This window comes from Motacilla alba, chromosome 6 (genome assembly GCF_015832195.1).
Source record: "Motacilla alba alba isolate MOTALB_02 chromosome 6, Motacilla_alba_V1.0_pri, whole genome shotgun sequence".
NCBI classification, from domain to species: domain Eukaryota; kingdom Metazoa; phylum Chordata; class Aves; order Passeriformes; family Motacillidae; genus Motacilla; species Motacilla alba.
Window position 1 is genome coordinate 33,296,443 of NC_052021.1, and position 23,383 is coordinate 33,319,825.

A 23,383-nucleotide genomic window follows, 5' to 3' on the forward strand; every position below is an offset into this window, starting at 1 on the left:
GGCACATGCATCGTGCACTTGCTTAAGTCCCAGCTGCCCTCAGTGTGATATAAGCACAGCACGGTGCCTTTTGTATATCAAATAATGATTTTCTCATGAAATTTCATTATATTTATGGACTGGGTATATTTCTGAAAGACTGCAAAATAAAGAAACCTCTATAGCTGATAAATAAACTCTAACCCCGTCTTTAAATTAAAAAAAAAAAAAAAAGGATAAGGAAGATAAATGGGTAAATCCTTTAAATAAGTTTCTGCAGCCTGATTCAAAGAACAGGGGGCAGAAAATAAGGGATTGCAATCTTATCTATAAAAATAAGAAAAGAAGGGAAGCCTGGAAGAGCAACCCACACTTATCCTGGGTAGGAGAGATCAGAAAGGCCACTGAGCAATGGCACATGGACATGAGGAGAGGAATATTCTACATCAGGAGGGAAAATCCCACAAAAAAATGTAAGGAGAGAGTCAGATGAAAAAAAAAAAAAAAGCAGAAATAGTGCAGGAAACTTGGGGGGAAATGGGATAAAACCAGGTGGGTACAAAGGTGAGATAGGTCCTGGTACCCTGGAGAGCCTTTGGCCCTCACCTGAGCTGGAGTCACCAAGGAATCCATCCCAGTCAGGGACACTTCACCCAGTCCTTGCACAGCATCTGAACAAAACCCATCCCCAGCTTTCCTCTGCTGGTGCTGGGACCCATCTCTGAGCACAAACCCAGCCCTCCCAAAGGGCATCCCGGGGGCACCAGGAGAGGAGCCGTGGGATGGGCCCAACATCTGCACCAAGGAAGGGTTTCCATCACCCAAAACCACCCCCCAGCTCCCAGGGCTGCAGCTCCTCGTGCACACAGACGTGCTGGTATTTCCTCTCTGCCACTCTGCATCTCCCTTCCCCACTTTCAGGAGGGTTTCTTTGAAGCTGAACCATTAGAGTTGTTTGTGTTCCATTAATAATGAGGCCTCTTCTCTACAGGGACTCCTGGTACTACAGCAGTATAAATAGTGTAATAATTGAAATCAGAGAATTCAAATTTCGGTAATGTGTCACGAGAGGAGAAGACAATCAGGCCATCTGCAATACCAGAAAGTTAGATTAGACCCAGGTTTCCTATCTTTTGTGTCACATGCACCTACTTACTCACCTACTTATTTTCCATTTCAGTGAAATCCTGTCCAGTTCTTCCTGACGCAAGCTCGTCTCCCACTTTTTCACATGAAAAACCTCACAGTTGTGTCTGTTTTCTATTTTCAGCCTGCACTGAAGGTATTGCTTTTGATCCACAAGCAGCCCACAAGCTGATGCAATGCCCTTTATTCTCTTTTTTCCCCTCAGTAATATAAAAGCTACTTTGTACAAATAGTGAGATGAGTAGATGTTACCTGTCAGTGACTTTTGTGTGGCTTAAGTATTTTTCATCTGCCATGTACTTCTACAACTTTTCTGCTTTGCACTGTATCATACAAGGGCTTGTTGGCAAAGAAGTTAAGAATGGTTTTCATCTTTTTGCTTTTTATTTCAGTTCCTCCAAGCCCTGCGCAAAATAAACTCCAAGCACGTTGATGTGACATCTCTGCTCAGCGGCCACTGCCTCCTGAAACAACCCAGACACCCTCCAGATTTGCATTTACTTGAAATTAATAAGCTTTTAGTGAGGCAGGGCAATTTATTTGTCCTCATGACAAACAAAGAGGTGAATGCACCCAGTGCTGAGTAGCTCTGCATAAAATGGGATTAAGTGCAAGGAAATCAGAGTATGTCCCACTAAATGCACACCCCAAGGCTGCTGCCAGGGCTGGTCGTGCCCCCCCAGCAGAGAGCAGGACAGGAGTCAGACCTGGGCTGGTTTATAAACAACATCATCTCCAACACATCCATCTCTTACACATTTAGACAGATTTACAGAGGAGTCAGATGTGCTGCTGAGCTTCCCTCCCCTTGGGGATCGGCCCCTTCTGGTCCCACATAGGAACAGGGGCACCCTGAATAACATGGCTCAGAGAGTCCCAGAAAGGTTTGGGCTGGAAGGGACTGTCAAATCATCCCGTGCCACCCCTGCCATGGCAGGGACACCTCCCACTGTCCCAGGTGCTCCAAGCCACATCCAGCCTGGCCTTGGGCACTGCCAGGGATGCAGGGGCAGCCCCAGCTGCTCTGGGCACCCTGTGCCAGGGCTGCCCACCCTCACAGCCAAGAATCCCTTCCCAGTATCCCATGCAAACCTACCCACTTCCAGCTTCAAGCCATTCCCTGTGCCCTGTCCCTCCATGCCTTGTCCCCAGTCCCTCTCCAGCTCTCCTGGAGCCGCTTCAGGCCCTGCAAGGGGCTCTGAGCTCTCCCTGGAGCCTTCTCCTCTCCAGCTCTCCCAGCCTTTCCTCACAGGAGAGAGGCTCCAGGATTCCATCAGTCACGAGGTGCTCAAGGACTGACACATGCCCAGAGCTTCACAAAAGCCCAGCCAAGGTCCCATGTGTGGTGTCCATTTCCATCGCAGACTGCAGCTCTGCCTCCTCACACTGTCCCCAAGCACCCCTCATGTCCCCCCTCCTGCACTTACTGCTGAGCTATGAAAATTACAGAAGTGGGGGAATAAAAAAAGATTAAATTAAATTATCCTTGCGTTACCTTTCCTACAAAAAACTGGCTCAAAATCCTAAGTCACAGCCTGTCCTCGTTTTTCTCTGCAGCAGAACACCCAAAGCACCGGAATAATCTTTGGATTGAAAAGAACAATGGAACAGAGTAATCTTTCTGCAAACTGGAATCAGCTAATGGCAGGGCTCTGTGCCACAGGCAATGCCCTGGAAGTCAGGAAGGACATCCTTTATCCATTTCCCTCCTCATTTTCTTCAGCTTCCTCAGTTTAGCTCTCAGTTTGTGCATCCATGACCTGGGTGGGTCCCTCCTGGCTCTGGAGGAAGGGATTTACACCTGGCTGCAGCCAGCACTGGCTCAGCCATTGGCACTGGGGTTGTGCCAGCTCCTGAGGTACCCCCAGAGCCACCACTGCTGCCTGGGGGCCCAGCAGGTGGGAAAGAGCTTTATCCCCCCATCAGGGCTTTTCTCTCCTTTGGGATGATTCTTCTGCCACATCCAGAAAAAGTCAAACCAGAATTTTTTTATCCAAAATTCCCAAGCTTACATACTGTATTAGCAGGACCCCCGACGTGCAGGAGGAAGGACGAGGAGGACTCCATGATTTCAGAAGGCTAATTAATTACTTTATTATACTAAATTATTCTATACTGTATTACACTACATCTAAACTACAACTGCACAAGCTGAACAAAGTCTTGTGACTGTCTCCTGGCCAACAGCTTTCAGAGATTGCTCAAGAAAACACAACACTCACAGCAGAATCCAATCAAGCAAATTCCTTCAGGTGAACAATCTTCCACAATGCATTCCACCTGGGCACAAACACAGGAGCAGCAAATGAGATAAGAGTTGTTGTGATCATTCTCTCCTCTGCTTCTCTCAGGTTCAGAGAATGTGAATCCCACACTTAAAACACTGAGACGGGAGGACCAAGTCTTGTCCTTCAAGATGGAGGTGAACTTAGGAACTTTAGGAAGTTAGGGAAGTGAAACAGGGTAAGTTTATGGAAGTTTATGGAAGTGAAAAAGGGTAAGAACTGGAAGCTGCCCACAAACACAGCACCCACAACCAGGCAAGGGAAGGGTTTAACCATGGCTCAGTAAGAAAGTACATTAGGATCACTCTGTATTTTTATCAGCAAACTTTACTCAAGAGTCCTCCTGAAATCCGGTGCTCAGAGGTGGGATATGACTGCACAGAGGAATATTACAAAGAACACAATGACCTGCAGGCTGGAGCACGGGGTTAAACCCAGGAAGGTTGTACCCTTAGGGATAATTAGGATTTCTGCTCCTACCATTGCTCCTCAAAGCAGGCGACACCAGAATGACCCACGCATGGTACTGAGGATAACACTGATAATGCTGCATCAAAAGAAGTGTTTCCAGGGAGTGCCAGAGATCCAAGTTAATCCTGAGAGCTGGGGAGAGAAACCCATCTGGAATGCTGGGGGCATTTCTCCTCACCTGCACTCACAAAAGATGAATTGAGCCTGGAGCTGGTAGCTTGGAAAGGCTGCCAGGGAGAGCAGGGAAGTGGAAAGTCTGAATTACAAGAAGGGAACTAGAAGAATTATTTTACATAATGTAGAAAACCAAAGGTGACAGGACCCATGATTGTCCCTTAGCTCTCTATGCCTCTTGGTATTTATCTTGCCAGTGCTGATACATTTATAGATGGCAGGAGTATAAAGTGCCTATACATAAAGTGAGATAGGTTTCCAGTATAGAATTGCACAGAGGATCACATCCAGCTCTTGTCCACCAAGAAAAGAAAAACCAACTTGCTTTAAATGGAAATTGTCAACATCAGGGGTCAGATTATATCATGCCAAAAATAAAGTGTCAATTATCCAACTCTGTGGCCAAGGTCTGGGGGTGTGTGATTCCAGTCCTCTATTTCACTCCACCTTCCAGCAAAAGCCAAAACCTTACCCAAGTTAAACATTATCCAGGCACAGGCGTGACTCAAACCACCTAAAATGGTGCCTGTGGCAGGAAAAACAAATTGGTACTTAATAAAATCACAGAATTGCAGAATGGTTTGGGTTGGAAGGGACCATAAAGCTCATCCCATTCCATCCCTGCCATGGACAGGGAACCTTCCACCACCCCAGGCTGCTCCAACCTGGCCTTGGACACTTTCCGGGATGGGAATCCACAACCTCCCTGGGCACTAATACAAAAAAAAAATGAAAACTGTAATTATATCTCTTAATAATATGTGCAAATGCTAGAAAATAAACCAGTACCAGATTTCCAGTGCATAATGGTTAAACAAAGCCAGCCCTGAGACTTGCACGGGGTCAAAGAAGCAACAGCTTAAATTTTACATCAAAATTTTGATGTAATTTTACATCCACCAGCTGAGGACATAGACACCCTCTTGAAAGAAAGACAAAAATCACCACATTGATATGGTGCTTCCCCTTATCCCATTTCCAGCACTTCCACAGCTTCATAAAAGGCAGCACAGCACCAGACTCTGCCCTCCTTTATTTATAAGCACAAAAGCCTGGGCAAGATTTGACTGTGCACAAGTAAAACTCTTATCTCTTGCAGTAAAGTTTTTATTAGTTCAAAATCATGAATTATTTTCCCAGCTAACCTTTGCTCCTCTAAGGGGTACATTGATTATTTCTAAAAAACTCAGGAAAATTACTCCTTTCATGGCCTGCTTGGAAAATAAGCCATTTAAAAAAAAAAAGAGGGAAAACTACACACAAAGTTTTACTTGTTTTCTCCCTTCTCCCAAACTCCCAAACCTAAGACCTCAGGCATTTAAGCACAAGTAACCCTCGGAAAGCAACTAATTCCATGGATCTTCTTGAGCTGGCATTTTGCCTTTTTTACACACTGCAAAATTACTACTAGTGTACAAAAATTTTTCAAACATGAGAAGTCAGCAAAGGTCTTTGATGAGCCTGAGGAGAGGCAGCAACAAGATGACTCCATGCATTTCTGAATTTAATTTTCTGTTCTTTTGGCTTCTAACGGGAAAAGATCCTGTCTGCAGCTTGATGGGTCTGTAAAGATGAAGCTCTGCAGCATCACCAGTGATCCACACCAGGATGAGAAATGGAGGGTTGAGATTCCCTGATCCCCATTAACTGAACAGCATTAAAAACATGGCTTTCAATATTTGGGCTTTATAATTCTCAGATCTACCTCCTGTCATCACTTGCACATGCACAGTTACTCCTTCCCCGAGTCTGATCCTGCTGATGAAATAATCAGTGACAGGGAACAGCCCTCCCCCCCTCCCCCATGAAATCCCACAAACTGCCTGGAATATGTCATGTGTTCAACATTTCAATGTGGACACGGCAGGGAAAGCTGAAATTTGGAGGTGACTTGCTGCTCTCCTCCACCAAACTCTCTGTGGTCAATGTCACTGCCCCAGCAGCTGAACAAACTGATGGCACAGAGAAAGACAAAAAATAGAGAAGGGGGGGGACAAGAAAAGAAAGACTAAAATGTTCCTTGTGGGACATACCCCCTAAGCAGTTGGATCATCTTAATCTTCAAGCTTCTGTAATACAACTGTTGGAAGGCTCCAAGTCTGAGCACAATAAAGTGCTTTATTCAGGGAACCATATGACTCCATCAGTCATTCAAGCACATGTTTGGCACAGATTGAAAGTGAAAAGCATAGCTAAGGCAAATATTTCAAAACTGAACTTGTCTTCCTAACACACATGGTTTATATATTGGTGTAATATCTATATAACTTTTCAGTTCTCATCTAGAGTAATGTCATGGCTGAAGTACAAAATGATGGCTCTGCACCGGGCGTTTCTCAGCAGATAACACATGCCAAAAAGCCATTCAGTAGAAAATTAAAAGGGAGCTATCACACTTGACAGGTCCAAAAAAAAAACCAAACCCAAAACCAAAAAAACCAAAACAAAACCAAACAAAAAACCCCAACCAAACAAAAGCAAATAAAACCCCTCAAAAATAAACAAACAAAAAACCCCAACCAACCAACCAAAAAAAAAAAAAACACAAAAAAAACCAAACCAAAAACCCAACAACCTATAAAAATAGCTTTGTTCCTTCTAATTCCTGAAAATCTATTTCTCCAATCAGGATGCTGCACCATCCCTCGCTGGAGAGCTGTGCTGCACAAACCCTGGCCAGGCAGCCCCTTCCTCCTCGAGTGCCTGAGATGTGTCTGCTCTGTTTGCAGATGAAATATTGCTCATCACAGAGCAACTCCTGCTGATGCAAATGCGATTAAAGCAATCTGGGCAGAGCACAGTGTGATTAAAGCATAAGTAATGGCAGAAGGATTTGGGCCCTCATTATACAGAATACATATTGAAATGCAGTCAAGGAGGGAAGCCAGTATATCTCAATATCCTCCCTGTTCTCCAGAACAAAATGTGACAAGTGGAGTTGGGAGAACAACATTTGCCATTGACTGCAGGAGGGGGCAGGGAGCCTGCAGAACGTTTCAAATAACCCAAACCCAGCTTTATGATGTGTATAGAATATGTACAGGGATATATTTGGGAAACAGCTGTCCAGCCTCATTTGGGATGCTGTTATGTTTGACTGAGGAATTACTATTCAGGAGCAGTCCAAAGACAGAGTTCTCTTTTTTTTCCTAGAAGAGAACATTTCAAAATATAGAGAAATAAAGCAGTGAAGCTCTGAAGGAAAGGGCATTCCAGCACAGTGGGTCATGGGGGAGGATCCAGAGGTTCCCCCCATGGAAGAGCTCAGGGCTTGGAGTTCACAGAAGAGGGCAAGTCAGAAATGCAAGATTCCAACCCAAAGGACCTTTGGAAAGTCCATGACACAGCAGCTTAGGAGAACTTCTGTTCTCCTGCTGCAAATCTTGCTTTCAGCTGCTTCTTTTCCAAGCCCTGATCCGCTCTGTATCAACTGGCCCAGCCCTTCCCTCTTGTAAGAACAGGCAGGATGAAATGGATGAAATCCTCAAGGGTTGCACAGTGCCTTTCCCTCAGGTATTTCCAAGCTGCCAGAGTCAAAGATGGCCCATCTCAACTCTGGGACATATCTGCTTGTTCCTAAATTGCTGCTTCTTCCCCAAAGAGCCCCACAGATCTTTGTTTTTGATTATGAACTCAGCCTTGCACCCTCCTGTACCAGCCAAAAACACTTACCGAGGCAGAGAAATAATAACCTGTGCTTTACAAGCGCAAGGAATCCACCCAGCTCCAAGGGCAGAGAAAAAGGTACTAAATATATCTTCACTTCTCAGCAATGAGTCCACATAATTATGTGAAAATCCAGGTCCAGCGCTCCTCTCCAACTCCTCCCCTCCAAAGCCTCATGAAAGGCTACTTTCACTGAGTGAAGTTCAAATTACTCTCCAAAATACAATTTCCTCTTGGTCTTTTAAAAGATACAGTGCAATCCCTCTCTGCAGTGATTTATAACCTGCCTCCAGTGCAAGGAGTCCTCAGCACAGCTGAACTGAGGGATGATCCTTGCTGTGTCCAACAGCACAGAGAAGCACCAAGGAGTGGGAGCTGTGCTCCTCACAGGCACAGATCATGCCTTCAGGTTTCTCTGGAAAACACAGTGGAGGTTTCAGTCATTCTTTTTTCTGGGTCCAGATTGAAGGCACTTGAGACAGTAATTCATGTTTGGGCTCAGGTGTTTATTATTTCTTATCAGTAAAACAGCCTCACAGCTGTGAGTTCAGCAGCTTTTCATTAGAAGGCACAAAATGGCTAACAAACTCTTGTTACAAGGTCTTTTAAGACTAAACTATCCAGTTAAGAACCTTGATTATTTTCCCTTTTAACCCAATAACTGATCCTGAAGAGCCCCAATGCAGACTCTTCTGCCCAATTACAAAATGTCACCCAAACCCAAGAAGGAAGAAGAAGAAGCACAAAGAAGCCCAGGATGACACCCTGTGCCCTCCATCTTGCTTCCATCCACAACACACTAAAAATCCCAAAACCTAAATTTCTCACCAAGTGATACACCTGCACTACTCTCTATGATCTATTTCACAGTTTTGCGGATTCCAGTCTATCTTGAAGTCTAGGAAATGTTCTCCATGAATGAGGGTCAGAGTCAGTGCTCCCCTGGGGGTCAGGGCACCCCAGAGCAGACAGAGAAATATTCCTGGTGCTCTGGGTTTCCACAAAACACAGCAGAGCCAGCTGAGGTGAACTGCAGTTTAAATTTAAGTGAGCAGGCAGGGATGTGATTTGTTGTTCTTCCCCAAGCCTAGGAAAGGAGCTGCTGGGCTGAGGAGTTTCTGTCCAGGAGTTTATATCCAGGGGTTTATGTCCACCAGGAGCTCCTGTTTGGGTGGGGAATACCTGATCCTCACATCACACAACAGCAGACAGAGGAAAATGAGCTGCACCTGTTCCAGCACAAGCTGCCACTGAATCTCTGCTCTGGTTTTTAAAACATGAATGAAAAGACAACTTGGAGTTACTTAATGTTCCTGAAGCCACCTCTGCTGCTCAGGATTATGAGTGTGACCTTGCAGAAAGCGTCACCATGAGCTCTGGGTCGCTCTGTAACTCCTGACTTTCACACATTCCTCCAGCAGATGAGCTACAGGAGCAAAGAACATTTATTTTCATGATTTCCTCAGGGCAGGATGTCTCCCCAGGTCACTACAGCAGCTCTGCTCATCTGCTCTGGTGCTGCAAAAAAGGATTTTAAATGCCAGCACAGGAGCTGTACAAAGGAGGGTCCATGGAGAGGAGGGAATTTATCCCAGAAGAGTTTCAGGCATAGAAACAAGGAAAACACAGCATGCAGAATAAATAGCTCCTTCTTCCTAAACTGTCAAGACTTAAACTAAAAGAGGAGAGATTTAGGTTGGATAGCAGGAAGAATTTCCTCTCTGTGAGGAGGAGGAGCTGAGAGGAGCTGTGATGGAATTCCAGGCTGGACACTGGGGCTTGGAGCAGCCTGGGACAGTGGGAGGTGTCCCTGCCATGGCAGGGGTGGGAATGGGTGGGATTTAAGGTCCCTTCCAACCCAAGCCGTTCTGGGATTTCTTCTGCAGTGATCCCGTTCTTTCACCTTGGTGTTCACCCAAAGAGTGTCTGTGCCTTAGTCAGGAGATGAAGAAATAAATCCTCATTCTTTTGGGATGCTCACCTCATGCATCAATGCACACATCAAAATGCAAGAGCAGATTTTAAATTGGAGATCCTTTAGTGACCTCCAGCTCCAAAAGGAACATGGCTGAGGTGCTGTGTCCACCCCTGTGTGATCCAGGGGGATGTAGTGAACTTATTCCCAACTCTCTCTATCATCACAGTGCTCCGAGTGGCAGAAAAGGAATGGAACAAAAACTTCAATAACATGGACTGAATGATCCTCTTCTCATCTTCTAACTGCTGAAGCAGCAGGGGATCTCCAGCACAGACCATCACTGATCCAGTGCTGCTGGATAAATCACTGCTCATGCTCCAGGCCTGAGCAGGCCCATAGGATCCCCTTACCACATGATAAAGTCCATGTAATTTTGTAATTTTAATTTTTTTTTGCATAACTGTAGTGAAACAATCCCATAAATACTTGAATTTGTGGAAGTTTGTATCTTAATTTATTCTTTCAGAGGTAAGCAGTCACACATGAGGTTTATCTTTCAGCTGCTTGCAGGATTAGAACACATTTAAAAGAAGCAAGAAAACAGCAAACTTCCACCATTGTCATAAGAAGGTTTTCACTTAATGCTTATGATCTATACTATTAAACTAAATTTCCAGGGGCTGACACAGTTCCTCTTAAAAAAAAAAAAAACAAAACAAAACAAAACCCACAAAAAAAAAGCCAAAAAAAACCCCACAAAAAACCCCAAAAAAACCCAAAAAAACCCCAACAAAACCAACAAAACAAAACAAAAAACCAAACCAAACCAAACAAAAACCCTAAAAAACCCCTCAAAATAAATGAGTTAAAGATACTTTTGTGCCAAATTCTGCATCCAGCTTTTTCTGCCTTGATGTGCATTATCCAGCATGGCTAACAGGCCATGACACATTTCACTTCTTGCCTTATTACATCACAGATTTGGGACAAGAAAGAATTTGTTCTTCTAATCACTGCTTTTAGCAAGTTGACCTTGTGAAAAGGACAATTTCCTGCCTCCAAACTCTTGCTTATCCTAGCTCCAGGTCATGGAAAGCAGCAAATTCATTTGTATGGGGTGTAAAGTATTAGTGGAACAACCTGCAGGGATTAAACAGATTAATTTCTGATTAGATTATGCAGTTCAAGTCACTTGATACCAACTTAGTCTCAAAATCCTGCCTGAACCCTAAAAAGAGAAGGGTCAACATGCTGGAGCAGGGCTTTACTAAGAAACAATCCCTTCTCTTGGTTAGTGGGGCAGCAAAAAGATTAAAATTTAATACATTTGAAGCACTTTGCTCTGCGTTAACCAGAAACAAAAGGGATTGAGCTCTTGGACTGCACTGCCCTATGAAGAAACAACTGCTCCCTCAAACTGTGGGGTTTTAATTTACTTGGTCATAGATCTGCCCTGGGGACCCAGCAGGACCTAAGAGGAGCCTCTGCAGGTGTGATTTAGGGATGGAGCACTCCAGGATTGTGCAGATGATGTGCTTGTGTCCAGGGAGAAACCTGAGGAGCTGCTGGAAATACAAGTGCAAAGTGCAGGCAGAGGGGGAGCGAGATCCAGGATGATGGGCAGTAAAACACAAGAAGTTGTAGAGGAAGGAAAGTCACCAGAAAAAGGGATGAAATAAAAAAAAATCCCTGCAATACGGACAGCCTGGCATCCTAAGCAGGATGGGATGGTGTGAGGCAGAGCTGGGGACAGCCTGCTGGCATGGCAGGGCCTGGCTGGACAACCTGACAGTATTCCAGATTTCCAAACACCTTAAAAATGTCCATTCCTGGATTACTGCAGCTCTCGCAGCACAAGTGAAGAGAAACCCACCCCAAGAGCCCAGCAAGGCAGCTCAGGGCTCACCCTTCTCTCTGCCACAGCCCAAAAGGAGCCTCAGGAACACAAAAAATCCAGAGCCCAGCTTGGCTCCTTGGCCAGGCTGCCCTGGCAGTGTCAGATCTGCTGGAAGCAGCAGGGATAAATGTGTCAGGAGGAGATGTGAGGTCTGGGGAAGGCTGGTGGAGAAGCAAATAAACCTTGACATGACTTGAGCCTTTTTAGAACAGAATTTCACGATCATGGGTGGTGAGTGAGGGCCTTGGTGGGAATAACAGATAAATAGATTTCTTCAGTGGGATAATGAGATAAACACAGCCCTGGTCTGCTGCAGTCACCCTCAGGCCATCAGAGAAATCCCCCTGGGGCTCCCAGCAGGATGCAAAACCACCCAAAACACAGCCTGGCAACCACGAGTTCAAGGATGCTCTTTGTATCTGGATCAGGACCTTTCCAAAAATCCCAAGCAGAGCCAGAGATGAGGCCCCCAAGGAAGCAGCAGTGAAGAACCTGTCAGCTCCCCAGAGAGCTGGAGGGGAAGGATGCAAACGCTGCTGAAGAGTGCCAATAAAACTCCTCTGCTGGGGGTGTTGGCATGGATCTCTGGAGCCCCGTGGGCAGGGACAGCTCCTGCCAGGCTGTCTGAAGGGGATTATCATCAGACAAGGAGGAAGTGATTGTACACACACCAGAAATATCTGCCACAAACGCTGGAGCAGTTTGAGAGAAGCCAGGATTTACAAATGAGCTCTAAAACACAGAGGGTGATGGAGAAATCAGGTTTAGAGCACAAGACAAAGCAACATTTCTTCTCCTGCAATTTATTTCCATTAGACCCAAGGAAGCTTCAATCAGTAGCAAATTAAAATCTAGACAAAAGTGATTTTAACTGAAGGCAAAGAATTTTGGGTTGCAGTTTTAGGATTTGCATTTTTTCATGCCCAGACAAGCTGTGGCTCTTCTGTCCCTGGCAGTGTCCAAGGCCAGGTTGCACAGGGACCTGGGACAGTGGAAGGTGTCCCTGCCCAAGGCATGGGGTGGAACAAGATGGTTTTTAAGGTCCCTTCCAACCCAAACCATTCTGTCATTCTAAGAGTAATTTTTTTTTCTGCTGTTTTCCCAGCTAACACACAATATTTCAAAAAAATTTAAAAGTTTGTGCACACACACAATCTCTAATTCGGACTTCACCTATCCACAGCATCACTTTGTCTGCCCTGCAGAAACAGGACAGCCTTGAGCACAAAAACCTTGTACAGGTGTAGATTTTAAGGTGTTTGACTGAGACTGGAAGATCAGATCTTACACAAGGAAGATCAGATCTTACACAACAAAGTTCATTTGGCCTGGTTGAGTTTTCCTTTTTGTCCATGAGTTCCTTTAAGCAGAAACCCAGCACAAGACTGAAAACTAAGAGGGCAATTGTAAAACCACAAAAAAAATGGAAAGAAAACATACTAAAAGCCAGCAACAAGGCTACTTTGAAGTTGTCCAGCCCACAACCTGATAATTTCTGTTTAATAACAGACCTGTCACTCAGGCAGACATTATTGCCACATTTCAAACCCACTTCTCAAGGCATACCACAACTCCAACTTGTCTCAATCACTAAGCAGGAGTTTATGTAAAAATCAGGATGTCCTGGCAGCACTGGGATGTCCTGCAGGGCTCCAGAAAGCCCAGTGAGAGCAGAGCCAGCCCAGCCAAGAGCACCTGGTGTCACTGGGGATGTGGAAAGGAGTGCCTGGAACTTTCAGCACCTCTGTGCCCAAGAAAGCAGCACAAGCTCTGGCAGGGCTGAAGCTGTGCTCTGCCTCCACAGGAAAAAGTGGAACTAAGGCAGGGGATGCTCACTGAATATTCTGGGTGGAAAAGAGCAAATTACAGACATGGTTTGGAAAGAAGAGGAGCAGGAAGATACAAGAAGGCAAATCCAAGGGCCAGCAACCAGCACAGCTGCCTAAATGTAGACATCTAAAACCCAAAAAGACACCTGAAGACACCAAAGAGATGAGCAGCTGGCACAAACTTTACAGAGAGTTTAAATCATCGGTGCGAGTGTAACCTTAGAGCTTCAGCTTGGCTCTGAGGGAATTCTGAGCACAAGGAACCGGATTTCCACCCCCTCTTCCCATTCTGCTCACTCCTCTGTGTGCCAGAGCCAAGTCACCCACAGTTTGCCCACTTGGTTTTGTAGGGACAAACACTTTGAAGCATTTTACCTCGGATTTTCCCAAATGCAACTTCCAGACCATGGAGGGGCTGGCCAGCCACAGTGGGTCCCACACTCAGAGAAAGGAGCCATCCTCCCACCCAAACCAACCCTTCCTTTCCCCACAGAAAGGTAACAGCCACAGGGCACCTATTTCCCTTCATCTGCCAGGGAACTTCTGCAGCTTTGCCCCAAACCCACTGACTTGGTGCAAATACAATTGCTGGCAAAGAGAAATCAAGACCCCTCCCAAAGGCAAAGCTTCAACTCCTGTTAATCCATTAAGATAAATTCCAGGGGCTTGATCAAAGGCACCACCTTGTCCTTTCCCCCTGTGGGATTTCCACGTGCTAAAGTATCTCCCCATCTTTTCACTTAGCAAGTTCAGAGCCAAAGTCCCAGTGAAAGTCGCTGTCAATACATTTGAAGATAAGCAAATATTTACAAAGCTTCGAGTTACAATGGGGGGAAAAAAAAAAAAGGACAAAAAAAGACCAAACACACGAGTTTGTATTAACACTCAGGGACACAAGCACCCCTCGGTGCTGTTAAATGTATTCATAGAGGAGAATCTCTTTTCCTCTCTCACATAAAATATGCAGTCAGCTGCTGCTTAACGAAGACGAGAGGACCTGGGCGCTGTGAGGATTCCAGAATAAGCCCCAAACTTGCTGTAGGGAGAGACAATCCCCTCCTAGGCTGTTCCAAGGGTTCCAGAATAAACCCCAAACTCGCTGTAGGGAGAGACAATCCCCTCCTAGGCTGTTCCAAGGGTTCCAGAATAAACCCCAAACTCGCTGTAGGGAGAGACAATCCCCTCCTAGGCTGTTCCCCATCCACAGAACACGGACAGCACAGCGCTCCGCAGCTGAATCCCCGCCTGGAGCTCCCTTTGAATGAACGCAGCGGCGGCGAGAAAACTTTTACCCAGCCAGGACGCTTTTACCATCACTATTTGGCTTTTCCACGCAATTTTCCCCAGCTGGAAACAGAGCCCAAACTCTGACAAGACTCCCAGACCTTTGAATTCAGCCCCGGGGGCTGTTTGGAGGGGATGCGTGGGAGGAGAATTTCCAACACCCCCTCCTCTCCCCGGGACCCTGCAGGGTACCCCCGAATGATCACAACAGGGGGGTCCCCGGGATGGCACAGGCGGGGCTGGGGGTGCCGAGAAGGGAGCAGCAGGTTTGGGGGTGCCAGAGGATGGGGGTGCCGAGAAGGGAGCAGCAGGTTTGGAGGTGCAAGAGGATGGGGTTGCAGAGGAGGGAGCAGCAGGTCTGGGGGTGGAGAGAAGGGAGCAGCAGGTTTGGGGTGCAGAGGAGGGAGCAGCAGGTCTGGGGGTGCAGAGGAGGGAGCAGCAGGTTTGGGGGTGCCAGAGGATGGGGGTGCAGAGAAGGGAGCAGCAGGTTTGGGGTGCAGAGGAGGGAGCAGCAGGTCTGGGGGTGCCAGAGGAGGGAGCAGCAGGTCTGGGGGTGCCAGAGGATGGGGGTGCAGAGAAGGGAGCAGCAGGTCTGGGGGATGGCACCCGGTGGGTCTGGGGGTGCAGAGGAGGGAGCAGCAGGTCTGGGGGTGCCGGGGGATGGCACCCCGCGGGCCTGGGGGTGCCGGGGGTCGCAGAGCGGAGCTCTCGGGGCTCTCTCCGCCCGGCCGCGCCGAGCAGCGGGAGCCGCGTGTCCCGGCCGGGACCTCCGGCCCCGTCCCCGCAGCGGGGCGGGGGAGCGGCGCTCCGAATCCATCTCCCCGCTCCTCGTCCGGCTAAAATGGAGCGGGATCCTCTCGGGGGAAGCCCCGGGGGGCCGCGTGTGACTTACCGCGGGCTCGGGGCGATGCCGAGGGCAGGCAGCCCGGGCCGAGCAGCAGCAGCAGCAGCGCGGCGAGCCGGGCCGGGGGCAGCGCACGGGGGGAGCGCGGCTGCGCTGCCTGGAGGCGCTTTGACATCGCAGCCCAGACTGAGAGAGACAAACTTTCATCAGCTGGGGCTGGAGAGCAGCCCCATAATATACAGTTACCGAGAGGAGCGAGCTGGGACTCAGGATGTGAGAGATTTCCTGCATGCAGTTAACTCCAAAACCCCTCCTGCTCCTGCCTCAGCTGCTGATGAGCTGGGCTCGGCTGCTAAGGGGGAAAAAAAAAATAGAGGAGTTGGGGTTTTTTTCTTTCCTCTTTATATTTTTTTCTCTCCTTTATTCAAATATGTTTGCGTCGGCTATTTCGTATTTTTTGTTGTTGTTTTGGCAAGTACCAAACCTAATCCTTTGCCCCTGGAACATCTGAGCCCCTCCGCAGGGTCCCAGCCCCGGGGGGCTCCGGAGTCCCCCCTCCCATCCCTGCTCCCGGAGTTTTCCCTTTTTTTTTCTTTTTTTTTGCTCCACACATAAGCCTGCCTGCCGCCTCTGGAAAGTCATGTGTGTGCGTTAGAGCTCAGGGGTTATTTATTGGTTTCATAATTATTTCAGAGTTGTTTCTGGTGTTGGTTCTTATTTTATAACGCGGGGGTTTTAAAAGAAGGGGAAGGGAAAAAAAAGAAAACAAACAACAAAACACACCCACAGAGTTGCCAGATGCATTTTTTAAAATCTCCCTAATTCAAATTATTATTACTGACTGTCTGGGAGAAAAACCAAATACAGATTATCTACTCCTTACTGTACCACCAAAACACATGTAATGCCCACATGTTGCTGTGGAACAGCAGAAAAAAAGAATCCAATCCTGAAGATCCTCACAGACTTTTATTGTGCAGTTTTTTGCTTTAATTTACTAAAATTCTTCCCAAATCTCACAGTTTGGATGTTGACACTGAATCCTGCAGCTTGGCTCCATGCTCCTTGTGCATGAAACAGTTGGCAGAAGTGTTCTGAGATGTGTCTGTAGGCACAAGAGCCATGCAATCCCACTGAAAAATGGTGTTTGGAAAGCACAGATTTGGGGCTATTCTGGAGCAGAGGATGCTGATTATTCCCAGCGATCCAGACTACACATTTCAGCAGCTCTGGGGATAAACGAGCCAGAAATTCCAGGGGTACAACCTCGGTGGCTCCCAAACTGGAGCCTGGCACGGTGCCCTGGCAGCATCACTGAGCCATCCAGGGCTAGCTGTGGTAATGCCAGGTCAGCCCAGCACAAACAAACCTGGAAAAGGGCTGGGATCATGAAAAATGTGCAGGAAGGGCTCTCATCAAGTACTGTGCTTCCCACTTAAAAAGCACCTTTCACCTCTTACCCCTCTGCCCACACCAGACCCATGGACTCCCCTCAAGTTGCTCTGAAATTTGGATTTCGTCTACACTTATGGCTCACCTCACATTTTCCTCATCGTGTGCACTCCCTGTCCTTGGGAGCAGTCAGGGATTAGCCTGTGTGTAACTTTAAATAGCCAAATGCTAAATTTCCCCTACTCAGCCATTATCAATTACAGTTTCACAGCTACACTCAGCAACGTTTCATCCCTCAAATATAAACTAATGAACTGCATCAACTCTCTCATTAAGGACATATGTGCTCCACACAGAACACTGGTTAAAAACATTAAAATTCAAACAGAGGACTCCTTTGTGGAAGGCCACCATTAAAGCCATCTAGACATCTTTAGTCTTTGAAGGTACTTTTCCCATTAAAATGAAAAAAAATCAGTTAAAGGGGAACTAAAGACTTCTAAATAGAGTTTTTGGTAATCCCACGAGGCTTTTCTTTACAGTGGTAGTACTTTTATCTGAGTAACAATATTTGCTAGCAGAGAATGTGGAGCCAATTATATCCTGGTCATTCATTAGCATGAATGAAGTAGATATTATCAGAGTTCCTCCTCCTCCCCCCAAAAGGAATTGTTGCCTTTTACCATTCTGTTTTTCTGGGCTTGAAGTTGATAAATCAATAATTTATCACAAAAGAGCCCCAAATATTTTATTAACAACATCCACGTAGGAATGGTACTGAATTACAGCTACTGCTGGAGAACAACAGCACAGTTTCACCTCTGTTTCAAAATTCTCTTGGAAAAAAAAGGACCCTCCAGGCACAGGGCAGGTAGTGGGAAGTGCCTCTGCTTCACTGGGATGTGCAGGGAGAGGCCAGGCCTGGCCTTTTAATTCCTCATGTCAGAACACCTCCCACAGTCAGTTTTACAAGCCTTGGTTTATCCACCTCAGAAGAACGAGGCCGAGTTTCCCTGCAGGAAGTGAAAATTGCATCCAGGTTGTGTGGCTGCTTCAAAGGAGGCCACAGCTCCGATTGTCCAGGTTATTCCCATGGGCCATGGATCCATCCATCCATCCATCCATCCATCCATCCGTCATCCATTCCTCCATCCCTCCATCCATCTGTCCTCCATCCATCCATCCATCCATCCATCCATCCATCCATCCATCCATCCGTCATCCATTCCTCCATCCCTCCATCCATCTGTCCTCCATCCATCCATCCATCCATCCATCCATCTTCATTTATCCATCATGCATCCATCCATCCCTCCATCCCTCCATCCATCCGTCCTCCATCTATCCATCCATCATGCATCCATCCATCCATCCATCCATCTTCATTTATCCATCATGCATGCATCCATCCATCCATCCATCCATCCATCATTCATCCCTCCATCCATCATCCATCCCATCCATCCCTCCATCCATCCATCCATCCATCCATCCATCCATGCTTTGTTCTTCACCACTCTCGAAGGAAGAGAAATGGAGGGATGGGGGTGTGGAGGTGTCTCACTGCTTTTGGGGTTGTTTTTACCTTTTTGGCTTTTGCTGTTCCTTTTTTATGCTTTCTCCCTTCATTTTTATCCCCCTTATCTTCCTTACTGTACCTATTTTGTTTTTCTTCCACTCCAAGAAGCCTTTCCTTCCAAACCTTCCTTCACTCCACTGGGTGCTAGTTCAGGCCTCTCCTGCAGTAGCAACAGCATAAGAACAGCTAAATCCTCTTTTTACTCCTTACTTCCACCTCCTTGGGCAAGGGGCACCTAACGCAGCTCCCTTTTTCCTCTGTCCTACAGCCACAGGCTGGCACACGCTGGCTGCTTGGTTTGCCTTTGAGCCTCTGCAGGAAAAGCAAGCCAGGCACCACCCAAAAGCTGGGGAGAAGAAATCCTGCAGCTGGAGCACCTCTGTGCTTGGAGGCGTCAGATCACCTGTGCCTGGGGGATGTCCAAGGAATGAGGTGACACGGATCTCCCAGGGGCACTCGCTTCCCTGGCTGGGCTTTGGAAACGCTTACCAGGCATTTTTTAGGTCCAGAACGTGAGCACTGGAGATGCTGGAGATGCTTGCAGGAATGTGCCCTGCATTCATCGCTGCCTGTTGTCATTCCATGGCCAGAACCCTTCTGCCCGTCCCTGCCCCTGGCTTGTCCCCGTGTCGCTGTCGCGGGTCGCAGCCAAGCAGCTCGACTCCCAGCTCGCGTTGAGGAGTGGAAATAACTCGATGTAAAGGGTGCTTGGATCTGAAACGATGAACATTTGACTGTGTGACAACACAGGCGGCTGGCTGAGCCTCTGCTCCTCAAATTAGCGATTCATGAGGAGCTTTAGTTCACTCGGCGCTGGAAAGGTCAGTCTGGAGGGGAGCAGTGAGGAAGGGAGCAGCGTGGAATGACTTACCTGGGAATGAGCTTAACACACAGGCACCAGCAAGGAGGAGGATGCGCTGAGGGAAACGTGAATTTCCATTTGTTTCCCCTCGGTTAAAGCAGTTTTGAGAAGGAATTAGTGACTGATGGAGACAACAGGGAAAAAAAACAAGGAGTAGAGTGGAGGGATAATAGATTAAGTGTAAATAAATCCTTCAGACTATGATAATGTGATGCTTTGGTAACATTAGCTCCAAGGCAATGTAAATAATTAATATTTATTGTCAGATGGGTTATGGTATGCTGTGGGGTGTGAAATATGAGGGGAAAAAAAAGGAGGAAAATGAAAAAAAGGCGGAAAAGGAAAGCTGTCTGCTGCAGGATTTGCATCCCTCGTGTTACAGCCAGAGTTAAATGAAGAGAGGTTAAGCCACTTCAGTGAGCTGAACAATTTCAAGATAAGAGGTTCAGCTGGGCAGAAGGAACCTCTGTAACACTGCTCTCACATCTTCCAGATCAGCTGTGATCCCCTCCTGGATATCCAGGAAACCTCACTGTAATCACAGCATTGAGTAGTAGCCAGATTTTTTTTTTAAATTCCCCTATGTGCCAAAATGCATGAGGACTTGTCTGGGCTTAGCTACAGGGATCTACAGTTTTGGGGCCTCCAGGCTAAAGTTTTTCCTTCTTAGAGTAAACAAAACAAAACAAAAAAGCTTTTCCCTTTGAAATCTGTGTCCCCCCCGGCCAGCTGCTGAGACTTTGTGTCTCCAGTCCTCCCTCACTTCATTAACTCTCTGCACAATCAAGATCCTGCTGAATTGTGACTGCAGTGGCAGATTACAGTCCTCTATAATTAACAGGCATAGATAGAGCATAATTCAGCCTGACCTTTAGCCACAGAGCTCTGCTCTGCTCTGCAGACCTCTGTCCCAGCCTTCAGACATGGAGCAGCATCGACCAGGGCTGAGCTCTGCCATCAAACCCTGGCTGTAAGTCCTGTGTGCTGCACATACGTGAGGGATGGATCCTGTGGATTTCCCAGTCTCCAAGGGCAGGTTTCCACCCTCTGTGCATGCCTTGAGGAGCTGCTGAGCTGCCCTGAGCAGCCCAATGAGTCTGCACCACGTTGTGACACCCAGGAAATGCAACGCAAGATCAGCAGTCTCACTGTCCTCTTACCCAAAAATTCATCCCTGCCTTCCCCTCCTTTGGTTATGATTTTCCCTTCCAGTCCTAAAGGTCCCATAATATTGGATTCATCTGGAATTTCTGTCCCAGAACTGTGAGTTGGCCAATGCAGCTGGGAACAGCAAGGGGGGGCAGAGCAGCCAGAGCTGGTTCCTCACTGGCCATGAGGCCACGGTGCCTCTGTTCTCCCAAAATAAAGGGTGAACAGCATCCCAGTGCCCAGCTGGCATCCAGCAGAGCTCAGTGACAGGGACAGGCTTTTCCTGTGGCTGCCCCATCCCTGGAAGTGTCCAAGGCCAGGCTGGACAGGGCTTGGAGCCCTGGAAGGTGGAAGGTGGCCCTACCCATAGTAGGGGGTGGCACTGGGTGATGTTCAAGGTCCCTTCCAACCCAAACCATTCTGGGATTTTCTGACTTCGAGAACCAAGGATTTACTCAAGTTTCTCCCTTGCTGCACAAATAAAAAGGAAACACTTAGGAGGCTGGGGTTTTGTGGAGGTGTTTGGAGTAACAAGGTCCTTTGTAGAGAGCCTCGAACTGCTATGGCAAATCAACATGACGTAAGATGGAGTTAAACACTCAAACTGACAGCTGGGATGTATATACTGTCTGGAACTGAGTTTTTCTTTTAACAAAGAAAATAACTAAACCAACTCCTACCTTGTCTGGGTGACAAAGCACTGTAACATTAAATTCAAGCATCAACAAAACTGACAAAGCCATCCTGAATTTCTTGATGCATTTAATGAATGAGATGCAGGATTTTCAGTCTGTCCCAGGGATAAAACACAGTCAGAGAGAGCAAACCCCTTCCATTCAGCTGTGCTTGGAGAGCACTCCCTGCCAGCATCGTTTGTACCTGGAAGAGGGACAGCAGGGCTGATGCTGAGTGCCACGGGCTCATCACATTCCCTTTCTCCTGTTTTCCCTGCCCACTTTGTCCTGCTGCCCCACGGGCAATAGAATTTTGGACAGCAGCTCCTTTTCTCTAGCAAGGCAGGGGAGAGAGCTCTGCTTTAATGCTGATTAAGCTCCGTGCAGTTCCTCAGGGGAAGCTGCACAGAGCCCGTTGCAGGCGGCTGTCACAGGGCCAGGGGTGAAAAAGCCAAGAGGAGCTCAGGGAAGAGCAAACAAAGAAATCCACCCCTGCAAGGATCCAGGACCTCAACAGCAACAACAGCAACCCTGAAATTCTTCAGCAGTTAAAGCACAAAGCCCCAAACCTCCCACGTTCTTCTCCTGCAGCACAAACCCTGGGTCAGAACACCGGGCTCTCCATGAGCATGGACACCACCAGCACCTTCCCCATCCCAGGGCACCCCCAAACCCCACAGCCCCAGCAGCCCAGGGACGCAGGGCTCAGGGTGAATCTATCAGAGTGTCCAAAGTTCATGAAGGTGGGGAAGGGATTGGAGGGGCCAAAAGAGGAACATCTGGGTTTGCTCAGCTGGAGGAGACCTCGTGGGGGTCTGCAGCTCCAGGCTGTGATGGCAACAGGACGCAGAGAATGGCTGGAGCTGGGCTGGAGGGTTTAGGTTGGGGATCAGGGAAGGTTCTGCTTCCCCCAGAGGGTGCTGGCACTGTCCAGGCTCCCCAGGGAATGGGCACAGCCCTGAGGCTGCCAGAGCTCCAGGAGTTTGGACAGCACTGCCAGGGTGGGGTTGTTGGGGTGGTCATTGAGCTGGACTCAGTGATCCCTGTGGGTCCCTTCCAGTTTGGGATTTTCTGTGATTCCCTGGTTCCCAGCTTTACCCCACAGGAAATTACCCATCACCATTTTCCTCTTCCAGCCTTCCTCCAGGAAGAGGAAAAAACCCCACGAGCTGAACATTCTTCTGCTTTAGCACCACGCGAGCAAATACCTTCATAAAACCCAAACAAGTAAACACACACACACAATCTTTGGGATGTCTGCACGGCCCTAAACCTCCATGGGGCAAGAAACATCATTTTAGGCTTTCCCACAAATTCCAGTACTGAGAAGTGAAGATTTTCCAGCAAGATCCTTATATCAAACAGGACATTCCTGACAATATGTCAGGAAGGTGTCCTGTGCTAAAATCCCTTTAAATCCAACAAATAACCCATTAAATATGTTGGGGGGGGTTGGGGTTTTTTTACTCCAGACTAGACAATAAGTGCTTTGATCTGCTGCCTCAAATTTCACTGTCTCTCTGAAAACAAAAGAAAGAAAAAAAAGCCAGAAATTTTTACATGTCTCACAAGAGGACAGCATTCAACTCAGACTGAAAATTATGAAGTCGTATATTTTTAATATTCCTGTCTAGCCCTCTGCAAACCACAGAACAATGCAACATCCATCATCATAAAAGCTGGGGCAGTAAATTAGGAAGACAGCATATTTGGGGGCATTTTTTAAAAGAAAAATAAATATTCCTAATGGGAAACTTGAGAGAAATCATTAAAAATTACTGTGGTATCCATCACAGGAGAATGAAATCAATTAGGTCTTAATCTCCTGTTATTTATGAAGGGAAGAATGAAACAGAGTTTATTACAGGCATTTTCTGTTAGGTTCTGTTGCACAACTTTGAGCCCCAAACACAGCAAAAACCTCTCAAAAGTAAAACAAATGGGAGTCAAATGTTGGTTTTGTAACGGCAGCGAATGGTGTTAGGTAGAGCAGGCAGCCCATAATTATCCATCTTTCATGCAGTTTCACTTGGGCCATGACATAATTCCATTTAGGCCAACGAGCCCTCAGAGTTGTGTTTTTTCCCCTCACGACAAACACTAAAATTTGAGATGTGCTCCCAGCAGCGCTACGAGTCCAGATTTGGCACCACTCCGGGGATTTGTTCTTAATGCCTCTGGAATTCACTGGAACAACATCACCCACGGAGAACTCGTGTGGATGTGACATCCAC

General features: G+C 47.2%; 1 protein-coding gene across 2 annotated transcripts in view; it reads right to left on the reverse strand.

Annotated features, from left to right (window-relative positions):
* The window catches only part of ADAM12 (ADAM metallopeptidase domain 12), a 181,017-nt gene extending 165,268 nt beyond the window's left edge, over positions 1–15,749 (reverse strand). For both annotated transcript variants that reach the window (XM_038141010.1, XM_038141009.1), the window contains exon 1: positions 15,542–15,749. In XM_038141010.1, coding sequence (XP_037996938.1) covers positions 15,542–15,668 — 127 coding nt within the window. In that variant the 5' untranslated portion in view covers positions 15,669–15,749. The remainder of the gene's footprint in view (positions 1–15,541) is intronic.
* Between the last annotated feature and the right edge of the window lie 7,634 nt (positions 15,750–23,383).